At 34.7% G+C, this 21,632-nt stretch overlaps 1 protein-coding gene across 8 annotated transcripts in view; it reads right to left on the bottom strand.

The window, feature by feature from the left end:
* The window catches only part of BCAS3 (BCAS3 microtubule associated cell migration factor), a 576,338-nt gene that overhangs the window by 378,668 nt on the left and 176,038 nt on the right, over positions 1–21,632 (bottom strand). For all 8 annotated transcript variants that reach the window (XM_082603192.1, XM_082603193.1, XM_082603194.1 and 5 more), the window contains exons 13-14: positions 20,966–21,059; positions 1,074–1,207 (exon numbers count right to left, since the gene is read on the bottom strand). In XM_082603192.1, the coding sequence (XP_082459318.1) occupies positions 1,074–1,207; positions 20,966–21,059 (228 nt within the window). The remainder of the gene's footprint in view (positions 1–1,073; positions 1,208–20,965; positions 21,060–21,632) is intronic.

Below are 21,632 nucleotides of genomic sequence, written 5' to 3'. Positions count from 1 at the left end.
TTAGAATAATGAGTTTGCAAACAAGCAACATACAGTAATGTCCAATACCTTGCTTTTAAGTATCATTATAAATCATGGGTTTATATATATTAAAGATGTTTCATTCTATTATAGAAAATTTAATGCAAAGTCATGAAAAACAGTATTTTAGACTATTGGGAAAGAATGGACTAGTCAATAAATGTTGTTGGGTCAATGAGCTATCTTTCAGAATAAACTATATACAGAAGTGTACTGGTATATGCATACCCACAGGCTCTGTGAAAGAATATTTGGGATTTAAGGCTATTAAAAAAATCTCAGTATCTACCAAGTGATAATAAGAGTATTAAATACATGTAATACACTCAGCATGGTGCTTAATTCAAATGCTCATTAAATTATATATATATGGATGTGTGTGTATGCATGTGTGTGCGCACGCACGCGCACGCATATGTGAGCAGTGATGTGCTGGTAAATGTTAAAAACTGGCTCCCTAAAGAAAAAATAGCCCTGATTTTTAGTGTTGCTGATTTCCATTGTGTAACCACTCCTAATGTGGATGATTTCAATCTACCAATATAATGTCACTACATCCAGAATTGGGGCTAGATGTGCATAACTGATTCTCACTAGCAACTGTGAGCTGGCTCCAGCATACCACTGAATATTATGCATATAAGTTATATACATTATAAAACTCGATTATTTTCTGGTATATGTGAATATGTATGTATATACATGTATGTGTGTGTGTATGTATGCATGTATAGAATCAAAATGCCTAGGAGAAGGTCTGGAGAGATGGCTATCATATGGATGACAGCGTTTTCTCTGAGGCTAGAAATGGTATTATGGTAGGCGAGAAGGATAAATGGAACTTCTGTCTTATCAACATTCATTGAATTGTTTACCTACTGCTTATATATTTACTGGATCAAAATCAGATAAAAACTCTTAATTATCTGACCCAGTCTAAAGAACAATATGAACTCACTAACATTAACGTTAAGCTCCAATATGATACAAATAACCAGCTGGATTAGACGTCATATTACACAAAGAAAACATCTGAAAAATATACAACTTACTTTGGCTTCAGTTTCTCCCCTGTGAAGAGTATACAGATGATGGACAGCACTTTGTGATGAGGACCAAGGATGAGTCAAAATTTGGAAGACATGGAAGTCATGGCCAAGGGTATCTGTTGTGACTAGAAGCATTCCTAAAGGACACACCAAAAAAGGGTAAAAATATAAACCATTATGTATGTGGATGAAATATTTTCACAAAGCATTCATCATGATTTAAAATATTACCAAAGGGAAAAAATGACCAAATATATAAGAAACTTCCCAAAATAAAAAAATTAAAACGCAGGATCTTTTTCCTACAGGAATACAAAACCTAACACCACATCAGTATACAAGCATAGTGACATACTACATATCCAGGTTTTGTGATGTTCTCATACAACTGGTAGAGAAAAGTTTAAATGCCTGAATTTACAGAGTTCACAAGCATTTTCAGATAGCAAGTCTGATAACAAAGAATGCAAAAGACTTTCCTCCATGGAATTAAACCCACTTCCACTCTTTCCATTTCTCAAAACCTGAATTATAAGTTCCAATTTATCTACTACTACAACTAGTAATATCCTACTCAATTCACCAATTTAAAATTTGTTTCTACTCTAGCATAATATTTACTTAAATTCCCAACAGTGTCTTTCACAAAGCAAATTTTGATGAGATGTCATAGCTAAGAATTCTGTGCCCAACACAAGGTCACAAAAATTTTGTTTTCCTGTCCAATTTCTCAGTTTTGTATTTAACCTTTAGGTCTATCATCCATTTTGCGTTAATTTTTGTATAAAGTGTGAGGTATAAGACAAAGTAAATTTTTTGCAAATAATGTCCAATTGTTTCAGCAGGATTACTTGAAGAGACTATTCTTTATCCATTAAATGTTTAATCTACTCTAAATCCACTGTCAACATGCCAAAGATCAACTGGCTATATTTGTGTAGTTCTTTTTCCAGAAGTTCTATTCTGTTCTATTGATTTCTATGTTTATACTATCATTAATACCACACTTTCTTAATTTACGGTAACTCTGAGGGAAACTTTGAAATCAAGTAAAGCAAGTCCTCGTTTTCTGACCTTTTTCAAGATTGTTTTAGCTGTTCCAATTCCTTTGTCTTTCCAAACACCGATTCAGCTTTTTGATATCTACAATGGCGATAATGGACATCTTAACAATATTGATTCTTCTGATCTATGAACACCTCATATTTCTTTAATTGTTTTTATTTTATTTATTTATTTTTGGCTGTGTTGGGTCTTCGTTGCTGTGCATGGGCTTTCTCTAGTTGTGGCAAGCAGGAGCCACTCTTCGTTGAGGTGTGCAGGCTTCTCATTGCAGTGGCTTCTCTTGTTACGGAGCACGGGCTCTAGGCATGTAAGCTTCAGTAGTTGTGGCATGTGGGTTCAGTAGTTGTGGCTCGTGGGCTCTAGAACGCAGGCTCAGTAGTTGTGGCACACGGGCTTCGTTGCTCCATGGCATGTGGGATCTTCCCAGTCCAGGGCTCGAACCCATGTCCCCTGCATTGGCAGGCTGATTCTTAACCACTGCACCACAAGGAAAGCCCCAACACCTCATTTTTCTTGATATGTGTGTTCTCTGACTTTTTTTCCTTGTTCAGCATACTGATTATAAATATATTTTCTTAGTGCTACTATAAATAGTACTCTATTTCAATTATCAATTTTCCCTTGTTAGTATATAGAGATATAATTGACATTTATATATACATGTGTGCATACCTATATAGTCTGCCAATTCTAGGAGTTTTTATGTAGATTACATGGAATTTTCTTTCCAAACATACAGTATGTGAATAGACATAGTTTGATTTTTTTCCTTTCCAAACCGCACGCCTTTTTTTTCTTTTTCTTGACTTACTACATTTGCTGAGGTAAACAGGAATGGTGAGAAGTAATATTCATGTCTTGTTCCATATTTTAGGAGAAAGCATTCAATCTTTAAGTTATGATGCCAGCTGTAGATTTTTTGTAAATGCCCTGTATCAAGTTAAGGACATTCCTCCTTTCTACTTGTAATTTGTTGAGAGTTTTAATAATGAACAGATGTCAAATTTTTCTAGTGCTTTTCTGCACCTATGAGATGATTACCTGGTTTTTCTTCTTTGGCCAATTAATATGGTAAATTTTAATAATGAAAAGTTATCAAATGTGGAACAATCTTGCATTCCTGGGATAAATTCCCCTTGGTCAAAATCCTTTATTATATGCTGCTGCATTGAATTAGCTAAAATTTTGTTGAAGACTTTCGTGACTGTGTTCCTGACGGATATTGATTTGTAGTTTTCTTTTCAAATAATGTGTTCGTCTATTTCTGGTATCAGGGTAAAGCTGGTCTTGTTGCAGAATGCTCCTTTTATTTTCTAGAAGAAATACTTAAATAAATTTCCAGTAGAATTTGCCAGTAAAACCATGTTGGCCTTTTTGTGTGTGTGTAAAGATTTTTAGATATTTATACTAATTTAATTTCTCTTTAATTTAAATTTTGTTAATTTAAAATGTAAAATGTAATTTTTCTTCTTGGAGGAATTACTCTCTATAACTCAAGGATACCATCTGTAGGGTCTTAAGTACACTTTTTCATTCACAATACCGAAAATTTGTGTCCTTTCTCTTCTTTTCTTGGTGGTCTAGCTAGATCTTTTCAAGGAAACCATTTTGGTGCCATTGGTTTTCTCTTTTCCATTTCACTGATTTCTCTTACCTTCCTCCTTTTGCTATAACGACCTTCTACTACTATATCCTTCATTTTACTTGCTTTAGTTATATTTCCTCTTTTTTTTCAAGTTTCTTAAGGTTGAAGCTTAGATTACTGTGTCAGGAAGATATGTTTTTTAGTTTCCAAATGTTTGGGTATCTTCCAGGTATCATTCATATATTGATTTCTAGTTTAATTCCATTACGACAAGAAATTAGTTTTATGTCTCAGAATGAAATATCTTGAACACCTGGTGTGTCTTATCAGTGTCAATTTAATTTAATTGATAGTGTTATTTGGATCTTCAACATCCTTACTTATTGATTGCCTGCTTTCATGTTCTATTACTGCGTAGAAGTTAACATCTCCAAGCATAATCATAAGTATGCTTTTTTTCCCAGTTATATAAGCTCCCTAAATATCAGACCTTTTTTTTAATATAAATTTACTTATTTATTTATTTATGGCTGTGTTGGGTCTTTGTTGCTGAGCGCAGGCTTTCTCTAGTTGCAGTGAGCAAGGGCTACTCTTCGTTGCAGTGCGTGGGCTTCTCATTGTCGTGGCTTCTCTTGTTGCAGAGCACTAGGCTCTAGGCATGCAGGCTCAGTAGTTGTGGCACGTGGGCTCAGTAGTTGTGGCTCGCTGGCTCTAGAGCGCAGGCTCAGTAGTTGTGGCGCATGGGCTTAGTTGCCCGCGGCATGTGGGATCTTCCCGGACCAGGGCTCAAACCTGTGTCCCCTGCATTGGCATGCGGGTTCTTAACCACTGTGCCACCAGGGAAGCCCCAGACCTACTTTTTCTTAAGTTCATACACACTTAGGATTATTGTGAGTTCTTGGTGAATTACCTCTTTTATCATAATGTCCCATTTTAACCCTAATATGTCCCTTGTTCTGAAGTAAATTTTTTCTGATATTGATATCACCACTTCTGTTTTGCATTGATTGGTATATGCATGGTATACACTTTTTTATTATTTTGCTTTCACAATCAATATATTATAAAATGACTGTGTTTTGGACAGTCATTGGGATCTAGTTCTGGGGTTTTTTATTCCAATCTCAGACTTTTAATTGCTGTTTATACATCATTCACATTTAGTGTGACTTATGGGTAGGGCTGAATTTACATCTACCATTTTGTTATTTTTTTATTGTACCCTTTTTTCTGATTATACCCTTGTGTTTTTTTTTCCTTTTAAAAAAGTTTTTGTTTTATATTGGAGTACTGTTGATTAACAATGTTGTGTTAGTTTCAGGTGTACAGCAAAGTCATTCAGTTATACCTATACATGTATCTATTCTTTTTCAAGTTATTTTCCCATTTAAGTTATTACTGAATATTGAGCAGAGTTCCCTGTGCAATACATAGGTCCTTGTTGGTTATATATTTTAAGTTGTACCCTTGTTTTTGATTTTTGTTTATCTGCTCTTGCTTCCTTCCCATTCTTTGGATAATTTCACTGTTTTTAATATCCAATTTTAATTTGTCTATTGGTTTCTACTAGTTGTTCTAGAGATTATAATACACATATTTAAATTTGTGTGTGTTTGTTAATATTCTGTCTAGAATTTTTATTTGTTTTCTGTGGGAAACAGAAGCAGAATCATATATTTTAATTCCTAAAACTTTTCTTTGCTGAAAGAAAAGATTATGAAAGAATATTAAGTACTGTGTGGAAAGATAAAATAGGCATTTATATGGGAAGATGAAGTATATTTGAGTTTGCTATTTATTGGCTAATATAAGGTATAGCTCTAGTCACTAAATTAGATTAAAACATAGCAATATTAGATGACAGTGTCTTGGCTATTTCCAAGAGAATACATTTTAGATGATGGAAAGTGTCATTTATTGAGATCTACTTCAAATCTCTAACATTTTATATAATACTGCCACCCACTCTATGCCTAGCTATCATCATGAGGTCACTGACATACTTAATATTCTTTCCATATTGTTGTTGTTATTCAAACAATAAATTTCTAAGATGGGACATGTTCTTTTTTGTGGACAGTATTTGACTCCTACTTTTTGCTTAGTTATGGTAAGTTTGAATTATCACAATTCTACTACTATGTTCCGATTCCACATTCCCACAAAATTATTTTCTGCATATGACAATTCAGTGGAAACATTCTAACAGCAAATGTGATGAACTTATATTTATATATTACTCATCTACTGAACATAAACTTCACTTGGTTTCTTTAATTAGCATATCAATATTTTACTCATAATTAGCATTCAAATAATAGTCCCATTAAGCAAATCAAAACTATTATTGTTTTGCATATGAAAGATAATCACAGATGAAAACTTTCCAACGTGCTCCTAGTTTTTCAAGCTGACATCAATATCTGTTTGGTTTCTAAAATGCAAAACAAATTGAAATCTTTAGACAATTAGTCCTTTGAAAATTTATCCTTATTATCGTCTGTGTATCCTGTCTCAAAAGTTTTCTTTTTCCACTTCTCCATGCGAATGTGGCTTCTATAATCCAGCAATGAGCTCACTTTTTTGACAAAACTTTAAAACAATTTTTTTTAACTTTTAAAAAGTAGAGAGGAAAGGAAGAAATAGCTAGTATAGTACTATACCAATAACATGCTTTCTTTTAATTTATAATTTCCTCTTTTGCACATCTGCTGGGAGAAATGACAAGCTTCTTTTTTCTAGAAAACAAGTTAAAAAGCAGATATACATAAAAGGAAAGACATGTACAGAGTAGACTGTGGCTTGAGAACTATTTATGCAGCATCAGAAGACTAAACCAGACTCTAGCCTGGCCATAAACTAAACCCACGCCCCAGATGAGGTGCCAAGCCACAAAAAGCATTTGCGTCATCTGGGAATATAAGGAAAAGAAGGACTTCTAATTATAGGGCCTGGAAGCGGAAGCCTAGAGTGATTAGCTGTTTAGGCGCTGCTGTATGTTTATCTGGAAGCTTCCTCTCCTTCACTCTCAGCCTTAAGTTTGATAGATGAGCGTTAGCATTAGAGGGTGGGGACTAAAGCTGCTGATGGTACATGGTGTTCTCCAAAATCTGAGGTAGCTGGAGACTGAACATTAAGGCTTTTGCGGCCTCATAAGAACATAAGTCTTTTCAACTGGGCGTCAGCTGGTTAACCCGAAAGGCAAAATTAAAGAGTAGCAAACCTTGACTGGGCATATGCTATAAAATCTTGGAAACATGAGTAGGGAAGCCTTTTTTGCTATATACTATTTATAACACCTACCTAATTGTATGGTTCTTTATCACATACACACATATGAACTAGAAGACAAATTACCAGCTATTCACACTCTCTCCAAAAAGAGACATATGCTGGGTCATATAGAAATCTTTACAGGAATTCAGATTATGACCACTCAAAAAATAATTGTATGTTTTAGTATTAACTCTTGTGAATTTAATACTTCCCCATCAATACTTATACAGATGGAAACTTAAAAATTATTAAAGTTTGTAATCTTTAAATGTCCTAACATCTTCATTTAAATAATTATTTTCTTCCTTTCATTTTGCATCATGAAATTGTTAAGCTTCTAAAGACATCTTTAGCCATATCCAACAGGTAAATATTCTAGTATTCATTACTTTCAACAGTTTATTCATCCAACAGACATAGAGGAAAAGTGGTAAATGTCTATGTATATCCGTATTGTTCCAAGTGGCTGGATATATTTCTTGTCACAAGCCAGAGTAATTTTTAAACTATATTAACCTTTATTAATGTGTAATTTATATAAAACACACTCATTTAAAGTGTACAGTTTGATGACTATGACAAGTATGTGTACCTATGCAGCTACTACCATAATCAAGATAGAGAACATGTGAAAAAATTCCCTTGTGTCCACTTGCAGTCCATCCCCCCCCCATCGCCTGGCCCCAGGCAACCACTGATTGGCTTTCTGTCATTATGAATTAATATTGCCGACTTGAGCATTTCATGTAATGGAATCATGTAATATTTTGCTAAACCTATTCACTACAGGTAAGAGTAGTCCGTGCACTTATTTATATTATTGAGTAGTGTTCCATTATATGGATATATGACAATTATATATCCATTAAGCAGCTGATTCTTGTTTTTGGCTGTTGTGGAGATTTAAGTACAAGTCTCTCTGTGGACATATGTTTTCATTTCTCTTAGGTGAATATTTAGGAGGGGAATTGCTGCGTTATACGTACACTTAACTGTATAAGAAACTGGAAAAACATTTTTCCAAAGTGGCTGTATCATTTTACCTTCCCATGAACCCCATAATTTTGCAACATTTGGTACTGCCGCTCTTTTTAAATTTAATCACTTCAGTGAGCACTTGGTGGTTTCTTGTGGTTTAAATGTGTTATGTTCCTTGGTGATCAGTGATGTTGGGGTGCTAAGTGGCTATTTACATATTTTCTTTTGTGACATGATTGTTCAAATCTTTTGCCCATATTAAATTGTTTGGTATTTATTTTATATACATTAAAAGTATATTTATATTACATTATAAAATACATATAAACTTATATATGTATATATTTATTTCAAATATTTTCTCCCAGTTTATGGCATCCCACTTCATTTGCTTAACCATATGTATCCCAAAAGGTTTAATGAAGACCAATCTGACGGTTTGTTTACTTGGTGTCCTATCTAAGAAATCTTCCCCTATCCCTCCTGGGTCACAATAAAATAATCCTTCTGTTTTCTTTTTGAAGGTTTATAGTTTCAGGTTTTAAATTAAGTCTATGATTGATTTTGAGTCAAATTTTTGTGTATGGTGTTAAAGAAAAGTTTATTTTTTCCCAAATGGATATGCCAGCTATTCTCGCACCATTTGTTGAGAAAACTATTCTATCCCTAACAAATTACTTGACACTTTGGTCGAAAATCAAATGACCATAAGTGTTTGATCAATTCCTGGATTCTATTCCATCCATCTATGACTATATTTACCCAAAACCATCTTTTCTACATTACTGTAGATTTATCAAGTAAGTGAGAAATTTAGGTAGTTTCAGTTTTTAAAATTTACTCATCTTTTTCAAGATTGATTTGACTATTTTAGAGCCTTTGAATCTCCATATAATTTTAGAATAAGCTTCCGTTGATTATTCTTGGTTTAAACATTCACTTTTAATAAAGCTAACTATTAGTGAACAGTATTAACACAAAACACTCATAGGATATCAAAGCACAACAGTGATAAAATATTTTTATGAAAACATGGTTTTCTACCATAATTGAATTAATGAGTTTTCTCACCATATAATTAATTGTAACATCACAACATAGAAGGTAACTAGGATGGCAAAAATGTAAAATTTTTAGATAAAGCAGTTACCTTGGGAACATTCTTACGTACCAACACAATGCTACCATCCTCAAAGAAAAATTATATACACAGATACAGATAAACACACACGCACACACACAGCAATACTAACTTAATGTCACAGACAATCATTGCTACAAGTTCATAATAAAATACATTGCAAATTGAGGTTAGTAGGATTTTGGTAGACAGATCAGTCTGCTTAGAAGACATATTTTATGTATTAAGACTATAAGATATAAATTGAAAGGTAAATTTGGAAATTTAGGAATTTCCAAAGGAATGCCATTTGATGTACTTCACAGATGTAGGAAACAGAACTTTAAAATTTTCTGGTTGGAGTTTATGTGTATGTGTGTGTGTGTGTGTGTGTGTATATATAGTTAGAAATTCACCAAGCTATACACTTAAGATTTGTACAATCTGTACCATATAACTACAGTTCAATAAAAATGAAGACGAACCAAAACAATAACAAGGGTGAGGGAACAAGATAACATTGGTGTTTTTATCTACAGTGAAAGAAGAGAGGGAAAAGATAAAGATGCTAAAGAGAGAAGTTAGAGAGTTAAAACACTACCCTTATGGGGGAAAAAAACACACCAAAAAATAAAGAAAGAACATAGCAGTCATAGAGGGATGTATAAGAAATACAGATACATAGTGAGGAGTCAAGAAAGAGATCTACAAGTCTCAGATGTGCAGCGTGGCCAAATGAGTGGTCAAAGCACCATTATTCATGAATTCCACTGTGTATATATGAAAATATAACAGATTTCATTCAGGGTTCTATCAGGGGAGATCAGAAACCATGTAACACATAATGATTAGATGGAAGATAAAATTTGGTCATCACTTAACACTTTCGTTTTGGGTATATTTGCAAACGTAGCAAATATTAGAAAATAGGTCTATATCTATTATAGCCAAATACAATGGCTTCTTAGCCCATTAAAAAGATATGACTTGAAAAAAGAGAGACCAACAACAGTAACAAGAACAATCAAAATTTCCCATGAAATAATGGAGGTATGGGGGTGGGGGGAGTGAACTTAGTTCGTTTTTAATTAAATAATAATTTTATTTTTTCTATGCTATTGGTAAGACTTTGTAAGACTTGGTTAAGATTATATTTATTAATTTTGAATAGACTGCTGCTTTCACATTTTCCTTCTCATCCTCCATTCCTGTACCCATTCCCATCCTTTCACACTATAGGCACCCACCATACTGAATTTAATATATGTCCTTTGAAATATGCTTATCCTTGAAAAATACTTAAACTGTTTTCAGAGTACTGTTCAAAATACTGAATAAAAAATATTTAACATATGGCAAGAATACAGACCAATCTGAAAGAGGAAACTGAAACAAGCCTGAAGCTAGGGGAGGGCCGGAGCATTCTGGAAGAGTGGAAAGGAGAAGGGACAATATTCAAGTACTTTCCTGTTTTAAAGTTGTCCTTTAAACAATTTAATTCAATCTTGGCTACTTTGCCTGCATGTACTTGGTTACAGATACCCTTCTTCACCTTCTTCAAAATTTAATACTGGGTCTGTTGTTGTTGTAGCTATAGTGTTACAGGCTTATGTATTTACTTCACGATTTTACACAGTATGCCACTGTATACATTCACATCTTTCATTAGTTCGTTCAGTATTAATTGAGCGTCTTTGCTGTGGCAGTGGTGGCAGTGAAGGAGCAGGGCCCCTCCTTACTAAAGGACATCCAGGATTCCAGGGCTGGATTAGCACTTTCGTGGGCTCTGGACATTTTTGCCTTCATGGACCACCCCCCCACCACCACTCCAGGAAAAAGCTATTTTATGACTACTGTTGTTGGTTTTAAACGTGTATTAAGGCATTCTATCAACCTAAAAGTTTATATATATATATATATATATATATATATATATATATATATATATATTGCATTTAAAAGGAATGAGACGTTTTGGTGGAACCCTAAAATTATTGTGGGCCCTAGGCATGGTGCCTACTGTACTTTATGGCATATCAAACCTGAAAAGTTTGACACTCATACAAGCCTAGCGCCACAATGAACAGAGCGAAGACAACAAATTCTCCAAGGAGCAATCCATTACATGAGTAAAAGACATCACTTCACAAGGTGAAAAAACAGGAGAGTAACTACAGACCTCTAATGGAAACATCCCCTTGTTGGTGGTGGGGGGGGGGAGGGTGGCAATAAACTCTTCAAGCTGCTCTTGCATTGTTAATGATATAGTATGACTGACTAACAGTAATAAACCAAAGCTGTCAGATGAGAGGAAAAATCTAAAGCCACATAATTCTATAAATCTACGAGGCATAGACGTTAACAAAAAATCAAGACAAGGTATTTTTCTGACGACTTGCTATGATCAATGGGGAAAACTGTGCAAAAAAGAAAAATCCAACTTTTTAAATGATTAACCCAAGACGACCATCACCTTTCGATATATAGCATTTAAGTAACCAGAAAAATTTCAAGTCTGTTAAAGATGCAGTCAAGCATCCAAAGGGGTACATGTTTAATCTACTTTACTAGAGACCCAATGTTCACTTTCCTTTTATTAATGGATGGAAAAGCAATTTCCCTGCCAAGGAAGGGTAATTATTTAAAACGTAGATGTGTTGCCCTTCACATCTCTAGGCTACTCAGTTGGCAGAAGTAACGCCTCTGGAAGGCGGATCAATTATTTACCGAATTAAAGACAACAGGTCTGTTTGAGAAACGTCAGGCTCATTGCAAGGAGTTGAGAATTTCTTCCTTACATTTCATTAATTACATTTCCAATTTAATTAATAAAGATATACATATCTTCTTTGGTGTCAAATGCCATACAATTAATAATATGCCAATCTAGTGTACCAAGTCACAAAAATATGATGTAGTTTCCACAAGATATTTTAAATTTAATTTCAATATTATTTACCTGTGATATGCATCTGCATTTAATATAACTGGCATCATGGAATAATCCCACAATTGAGGGAGGGAGACAATTCTTGTTCAAATCACAAATTGGAAGTAAGTTGGTTTTATTCAACAAATGACTAATTACATTAAATTAATGCCTTATCTCTGCCCTGCCAGAATTTTCCCATAATTATAATGATAGAAAAAGACAATTAATTAATGTAATTATTCAATGTGCACTTACTCACTATCAACTATGTGAAAATTACCAGGCTAATAATACCTGGGGACGAAATAAAAGCTTACCTCTAACAGAAAACGTGTTGAAAGGATACTCTTGATGGATATAAATAAAAACTAGGATGAGGGAGGTTAATAATAATGAAAACAACAACAACTGAGACTTCAGTAAGTGTCTCAGTATATTTTATGTATTGTTTAAGATGCCAGTAGAGCCCTCATTTTATTGATGAGGAAACGGAAGTACTGTGAGTGATCCAAGCAGATTAAGTAGCTTGCCTTATTAAGTAGCAGGATGGAGGGGTGACATGATATTTTACATAGGGTCAGGTGAGTCTTCCCAAAATGATACTTAAGATGGGATTCAACAGATAAATAAGAGCCAGGGAAAAGAAGGTTCCAGGCAGAGGTAAAATGATGTAATATGTTTAAGGAGCTGAAAAATAACTAGAATGGCCAAATATGGGAAGAAAAATGTTGATCAGGTTGAAGCAGTAAACTTGTACCAGGCTGTAATACTTTGACAATACACTCAATAATAAGGAAGTTGTTGAAAGATGGAAGTATCATTAACAGTTAACATTTCTTACAAAATATGTGAATATCTTAAAATGGAAGTAAACATGGAGTATATGATACAACAATCACAGTTGAACAGAATAACCTAGAATTGGGCTGTGATCAAACAAGACTTTCTAAAAACAAGAATAACTGAACGATTCTCATACATACTGTTATAGAGTAAATGTTTGTACAGCCCCCAAATTCCTATATTGAAATGCTAAAAACCCAGTGTGGCTATATGTGGAATGGGGGGTGAGGGGGTGGTCTCTGTGGAAGTAACTAAGTTTAAATGAGGTCATAAGGGTGAGGCCCTGATCTGACAGTATTAGTATCCTGGTAAGAAGAGTCACCACAGAGACTGCTCACGCTCTCTCTCTCTCTCTCTCTCTCTCTCTGTCTCTCTCTCTCTCTCTCTGTCTCTCTCTCTCTCTCCCTGCTCCCTTGTACCAAGGAAAGGCCATGTGATGACACATCGAGAAGGTGGCTATTTCTTAGCCAGGAAGAAACACCTCAGTAGAAACCATCAGCTGGAAACTTGATCTTGGACTTCCAGCCTCAATCACTGTAGGAAAAGAAATTTGTTGTTTAAGCCACCGAGCCTATGGTATTGCATTCTGACAGCCCGAGATGACTAGTACATGTACACAGGTTATTGTCTAAACCTAGTATCATAGAGAACATTTTACATGTCAAATGACCAGTGAGCAGGATTTTGGGATGGATTTATATAATCAAAAGAGGCTATTGTTCTTGCTCTATAACAACCTGATGAAGAACATAATAAAGTTGTAAAAAACACTATTTGAAAGTTCAATAAGTAAAAGTAGCTGCTCTCACCTTGAGCAGAACAGCAGGAGGAAGAGGGGTCCAAGATAGGTGAGGATAAGGAGAACTCAGCAACCTTTTGAAAAATTTTCAATGGCTCAATTTGAGCTGACGCGACACATTAGAATACCACCCCCACAAAAGTACAACTCTGTACCCGATTAATCAAGAGGATTAAGATTAATAATGCCAAAAGCTGTGAATAAAGAAAGAGAGCTGACAGTTGCTGAAAGAAAAAATAACCACTGAACTAAACTATCTAGTTGACATATTCCTCAAAATTATGAGCAAAATACAGATACTGTCAATCAAAACATCCTTTAAAAAAGTAATCTTTATCAGAGAAACCAGAAATAGCCAACAGAAGTATGTTATTGAGGAAAGTACAAAAGCAATTCAATGGAGGAAGGACAGTATCTTGAAAAAACTATGAAGTAGCAAAGAATAGGGGAAAACCATGACCTAAACCTGGTTATAAATCTAAAATAACACAAAGGGGATAATAAATTTAAATATAAATACAGGGACTTCCCTGGTGGTCCAGTGGTTAAGAATCCACCTTCCAATGCAGGAGACACGGGTTCAATCCCTGGTCAGGGAACTAAGATCCCACATGCCACAAGGCAACTAAGCCCATGTGCCACAACTACTGAGCCCATGCGCCACCAACTAGAGAGGCTGCATGCCCCAACTACTGAGCACGCACGCTCTGGAGCCCACACACCACAATTAGAGAGAGCCCTCACCGCAACAAAGCCCTCATCCCACATGCCGCAACAAAGATCTTGAGTGCTGCAACTAAGACCCGACACAGCCAAGTAAATAAAATTAAAAAAAAAGTTCACAAATGTATAGCATAATCCCAAATTTATGAATAAAAAAATTATTTTAAAAATTGGGCTTCCCTGATGGTGGAATGGGTAAGAATGCGCCTGCCAATGCAAAGGACACAGGTTCAAGCCCTGGTCCAGGAAGATCCCACATGCCGCGGAGCAACTAAGCCCGTGCACCACAACTACTGAGCCTGCGCTCTCGAGCCCGCGAGACACAACTACTGAGCCCGTGTGCCACAACTACTGAAGCCCACGCACCCTAGAGCCCGTGCTCCACAACAAGAGAAGCCACCACAATGAGAGGCCCACGCACCACGATGAAGAGTAGCCCCCACTCACCACAACTAGAGAAAGCCCGTGCTCAGCAATGAAGACCCAACACAGTCAAAAATAAATAAATAAATAAATAAATAAATAGGAAAAAGTGGATTTCACAAAAAGTAAAGAATTTTGCTCTGCAAAGGACCCTATTAAAAATACAAAAGGAAAAACTTCTTACTGGGAAAAAAGATTTCCACATCACATATCTTACAGAGGACCTAGAAAATGATGAGACTACCAAATGCTAGCAAGGATACAGAGAGACCATGTCTAGAGGATTAAAGGGAAGTATGAGACTAATGTCTCACCAAGTAGGGAAAATCAATAAAGAGATAATATTATAAAAAGAAACAAATAGAAATCTGGAGTAGAAAAGTATTTACAATAACTGAAATGAATAATTCAATAGACGGGCTGGCTCGAAAGGCAGATTTAAACAGCAGAAGAAATCAGTTGAGAGTATCCAGCTTGACAAAAAGAGAACGAGGAAAAATGAACAGAGCCTCTGAGATCTGTGGGATACTATCGAGGAGGTGAATCTACAGGAGTCCCAGAAGGAAAGAAGAGGGGAAAAGAGGCAGAAATAATGACTGAGAAGTCCCAAATTTCATGAAAAACATTTAGGACAGTGAAACTACTTTGTATGATACTATAATGGTGAGCACATGTTCATATTAATTTGTTAAAACCCATAGAAATTACACCACCAAGAGTGAACCCTAATGTAAACTGTGGACGTTGGATGATAATAATGTGTCAACATGCGTTCATCAACTGTAAGAAAATGATCAATGTGGTGTGGAATGCTGTTAGCGTGGGAGGTTGTTGGTTAGGCCTGAGGGGTGGGGGGGATGGGAGAAAGCTGGAATACGAGAGCTCTCTGCACTTTCCATTCACTTTTGCTGTGGACCTAAAACTGCTCTAAAAAATAGCTTATTAATTTTAAAAGAAGTTCCCTAGAAAAGGTTGAAAATACAATAGAAAATATATGCATCGTGTATCTAAATAATTGAAAGCAACAAACTTACACCACCCATATTGAATCTGCCTAGGTCTAAGCATGATGCCTCTCCGGTTCTTCTAACCAAATCATAAATGTTGGCATTAAAATATTTGTTTTAATTCAGCACTCAGTCACAGCTAATAAACAAGAATGGGAAGGAGAAATTGAAAAACAAACTGAATGCAGCTGCTGAACTGAAAGTTTCACAGCTCTATTTAATGGTATCCCTTAATTTCTTTTCTGAATAGGTCCCATACAAGGCTGAACTGCATGCCACCCAGTCAAACAACCTACATTTTCTCCTTAATTCACTTTGCAGTGTTATTCCATCATGTACATTGCTTCTAAAATTTCTCAGGAGGTGGACAACATTCCTGGTTTGTTCTTGAATTTTGATATACAGGACATGGTAATAATTCTGGCAGCTAAAAATATGCCTCTCTAAGGGCTTCCCTGGTGGAGCAGTGGTTGAGAGTCCACCTGCCAATTCAGGGGACACGGGTTCGTGCCCCGGTCCGGGAAGATCCCACATGCCACGGAGCGGCTGGGCCCGTGAGCTATGGCCACTGAGCCTGCTCATCTGGAGCCTGTGCTCCGCAACGGGAGAGGCCACAACAGTGAGAGGCCCGCGTACCACACACACACACACACAAAAAGCCTCTCTAAATAAAAGTATAACAGTGATACATATATACAGGGAAACCAGTTAGAGAAAATCAGGTTTAAAAACAAAAAACAGGCAATCAACTTTTCTTATATGTTTTGTTTCACTTATTTTTTTAAGTGAACTTCCCTATGCCCATTAAAAGTACTTCAACAAGCACTATTGTTATTATTGGCCACATTACATACCAAATGAAAATGCCTTTAACCAAATAGAGAATTATTAGAGGGTTAGTTACAACTTGAATATAAATAAAATTTGAAATATATATTGGATACATGTAAGGAAAAATTGGGGTATTACTAGAGGATTTACAAAGTTACATTTTGAAAAGGTACTATTTAAACAACAACAAAACAAGTGTTATGGCAAGGGCCTTTTAAATTAGATGCCTTTGTACAAAATAGCAATTAATGAAAGTTCAGAAGCTAACAGAAATAACTTAGCCAGAGAACAGAAAAGTGCCTCATCTTATAAGTAAATTCATAGAGAACTTAAATTTTGATAGAAAATACATTTGATCTCCCCAAAATATTTTTAAGTGTTACATAAAAAGTTACAAGGAAAAAAAATAACTACTAAGGTATCCATGCATTTACAAATGGCAAAGGAGCCTCTTGCCTCAAATATTTCATATGTCTGCGTGTATGTCTGAATCCGAGAGTGTTAGGATAAAACAAGAAACGTGATACAGAAACTAGACAAGCAAAATAAAATGTCACCTACTGATAGGAGCTGGATAATAATTAGCAGCCATAGCTGAGCGCAATGCCTTTCTCTAAGACGTTGTGCAGCTACTGAATAGCTAAAATAAAATCAAGGTTTTCAAATCATTGAGAATTGAATATTTTATGTACACACCTGTTCATACTCAAACAATAAAAGTCATATTCTGAATGGCAAAAATTTTCAGAGATGAACAGTAAATAACTAAGATGAATTGTAAGCAACTGCACTAAATCTGTGTCTACCAGCTTCTATAAAAGATTTTGCAAACCAATTTTGTGAGTGCTTGCTGAATTATGAACCCTCCATTTAATTCAAATTTTTACACAGATACAAAGCATTTTATAGAATTTTGCAGAAATGATGACACATTGAAAAATAAATCTGCCACATAACAAACTGATGAGTCCACTGTATAGCCTCTGCTTCAAAATCTATGTCAAATGTGCCATATTTTTTTTGCCTCATTCATTCAACTAATATTAATTTATATACTCAGGCACTGAATCATTATTTCCTAATCATCTTTTGGTTCCAATTTAGAACTGACTTCCTTTTTAAGAACTTTCTCCAAAAGCAGAAGACCAAGTTAACATTCACCTCCTAGCACTGTCCTTACTCCCCAAAGGATTTATCTTCCTTTTTTAAAAAAAGTCCCTATGCCACCAGCAGACTCCATGGGTAGGGACTGAACCAGCCACTGTGAATGAAGTCTAGCTTCCAATGTGTTTAGTTTAAACAGGTGAAATCACACCAAGCATGAATGGGCTCATAACATTTTAGTGCCATGAACCTTTTCGGCAACGTGGTGAAGCCTAGGAACCTCTTTCTCAGAATAATATTTTTTTTAAAGACAAAGTAAAACACTTAGGGTTATAAAATTTGACATGTGGTAGAATATGTTTTTATTAATATATTAAAATATAGGCTCTACCATGATTTTGAACCATAAGCATTATTTAGAGAATTATATAAATAACATCAAAATGATATGAAAATATCCATTATTTCTATTACTCACAAACTCACAAGCAAGCTAGTATTTCAGTGGTTTATTGTACATATTCATAAGTGAAAGAAATTTTCATTACAGGTTAAAGAAAATAAAGACGAATTTTTTTCTTTCTAGGTTCACATACTATCTAAATATTACCCATGGACCTCTCAGACCCAGGTTAAGAAGCTCTATTTTAGATTCAAGAAGAACTGTAAGAGATCCTAAAACTCATAAAATAGTTCTCATAAAATTCTCCTCCCTCCAAGAAATTACAAGATTTGGTGTGAGACCAAATTAAGAACACAACAGTAAAGAATGTCAATTTATATGTATTGAAGTGTTACATAACACACCAAAGAAAAGATCCATCAAAGAAATAATTGATAAGTTGGATTTCATTAAAATCAAATACTTTGATTTTCAGAAACCACTTCAAGAGAATGAGAAGACAAATCACAGACTGGGAGAAAATATGTACAAAACACATATTTGATACAGGAGTGTTATCCAAAATACACAAAGAACTCTTAAAACTCAACAATCAAAAAATGAACAAACCAATTAAAAAATGGATGAAAGATATAGACAGCTCAATGAATAATATATACAGATGGTAAATAATGTATGATACATCCATACAATAGAATATTATTCAGTGCTAAAAAGAAATGAGCAATCAAGGCATGAAAAGACACAGAAGAGACTTAAATATCTGCATATTAGTAAGTGAAAGAAGCCAATCTGAAATGGCTACATACTGTAATATTCCAACAATATGACATTCTGAAACTATGAAAACTGGTACACAATGACACAATGATAGAGATAACTACAACATTCTTTAAGTTATATAAGACGTTCTGGTAACAATGGAAATTCACAGACAGGAAAAAATACAGCTTCAGACTTCTGAAGCACCCTAACTATGGCAATATGAAATACACATTAATACAAAGGAGATCTGACATAACAGATGGACTATCAAAATGAGTCATGCTAGTTACTCCAAGTAGAGTGCCATAAGTGACATAACTTCCAGACTGCTTCTTCAAATTTAACTTAATTCTCACAACATTCAGAATATTTCAATAAATCTTTGTCTTCATTAATTAAATCAATCCTAATGATCAACAATTACTACAAAATCTTCCTCTCTATTGAAAATACCTAAGATAATCAGAGGAAAATTATTCAAAATACTTTAAATTATCCTCTTACCATCATTCTTTATCTGAAAAGATGAAAAGAAGGGGGGAAAGATGGGCCTTTCCATCAATTTTACCTAATATTCTGCAGAATAAGATAAAAATGGCAGCCTCTTCAGACCCACCAAGCAAGGAAAAGATTGCAAACTTACGTAGATTGTTTCAGCTCTGAAAACATAAGAGCAATTTTATATTTTATTCATAATCAAAGTATTTAAAAAATAAGTTCACTGAAGTGGAATTCCACCACTGCACGTATTAAACCAATTCCTAACTATGAAAATTGGTAAAGAGAAAGTATTACATTTTTGCCCTGTTTTTTGCATATAGGAGAACTATGGTTCATTTATGGTTGATGAGAGAAAAATCTTTTTTTTTAATAGAATAACAGCAGTTAATCAATACAGAAAATATGATAGAATTAGAAAAACCACCATTCTATAGCCTTCAATGTAACAAAACTATTTAGTAAAAAGTTGTTTCAGAAATGAGGCCAAAATAACACTCTGCACTTGCTAATCTCCACAAAACAACCTATTTGCAAAATGTAGATGTTTGATGGGTCACTAACTTATTCTTGTGATCAAACATAGTATCATAAATTGCAAGAGAGCCTGATATAATATGTCTCCTGCTGGGATGAAATGATGTAGACAGCAATACTTAGGAAGTTTAAAAAAAAATCTTTAGGCCTGAATGTATTTAAAAGCCTTTTAGGGAATAAGGAAAACATTATTATAATGAAAAAAATATGTGACAAATGCAGAGTTTGGATAAGATAACTGCTCTGGACACTGAAATTTAGGGGGAAAAAGGTGAAAGTAATAAATTGGATTAAAAGGAGCTAAAGAGACATAAAATGTAAGGAGTAAACTTTAATTAGACCTTGATTTGAAGCAGTTAGAGAGCCCATTTTTGAGACAATTGGGAAATTTTAAATTATGACTTGGATATTAGATAATATAATGTGTTACTTTTCTGAATATAATATAATATTTGGCTATAAAGTACAAGAAGGGCCTTACTCTTAGAAAATGCATGCTTAATGCATAGTGGGTGAAATGTCATCACGTATGTAACTTACATTCAAACAGTTCAGCAAAATACAAACACACACACACACACACACACACACACACTATATTAAAATGTGAAGACCTGTTTAATCAGGGTGACAGTACATCTGTCACTGTATTGTTAAAAAGAAACTTGAAGTTACAGAGAAAATGCCATTCACATACATATGTAGTTTCGAATATTGAAGTCCTTGCCTTACTAATAATACAGAAATTAATGCAATTCAACAGCACTGTTTATCTACTATTATTTATCTACTGCTACTACTTAATCACAACTTTGCTCAGAGTAAAACTCATCTTTAGAGGGTTTCTAAATTTTTATTATAAATTCATTCATTCAATAATCACTTACTGAAAACTATTTACTTATCTCACATACACTAACACATATATTTCATATTTTCCATTTCCAAAAAATTGGTTGGAAAACCCATAACATAAATGGGGGGCGAGGTGGGGGGGAGGACATACCGCTTGTATTAAAAGCCATACAGCACACTGGTTTTTCATGAGCAGGGAAATGGGCCACGATGCCATCACTGTCAGAATCCTCACTCACAAGCACCTTTACGAAAAGGAAGAAGGTAAATGGAAGTTAACCAACTACTGAGCCTGAAGATACACACAGCTACACCACTGCATCCCTGACCAAATAACATGTTTCCGCTACATTTGAAGATTATTCTTGGCAATATAAGGTGAGAATGTCACTTCAGAAATAGGAAAAGATGTAACATGTCCCCAGCAGATCAATCATATAACCTCTAAAAACAGTTGGTTGACTTGACTGTACATGACAGAGACAATAATTTCTTGAAGCGTAGATTCAGAAAAAAACAAAAAGCATAAAATCAGCTATGCAGAGCTTCATCTAAGAACAGGAACAAGAGTTCTTATTGTGTTATGGCCTGCTGAAAAACTCTTGGCCATGACTGGAACAGAACAGTGAAAAACAACATAAGTTAAATACAAACAAACAGCCATATATTAGAGGAATTATCGAAATATTTTTTACTTAAAGTACAAAAGTTATGGTCTTTTTACTTTAATCTAACTCCTAGATTTTAGATGGACACATCACTTCTTTGAAAATATTACCAAGCAAAAGTATATTGGAACAGGCAGTTTTGTATCTCAA

Source organism: Mesoplodon mirus (genome assembly GCF_964341445.2).
Source record: "Mesoplodon mirus genome assembly, chromosome: 18".
Lineage (NCBI taxonomy): Eukaryota > Metazoa > Chordata > Mammalia > Artiodactyla > Ziphiidae > Mesoplodon > Mesoplodon mirus.
Note: the sequence above shows the minus strand (reverse complement) of the source record. Positions and strands in the feature narration are given on the sequence as shown.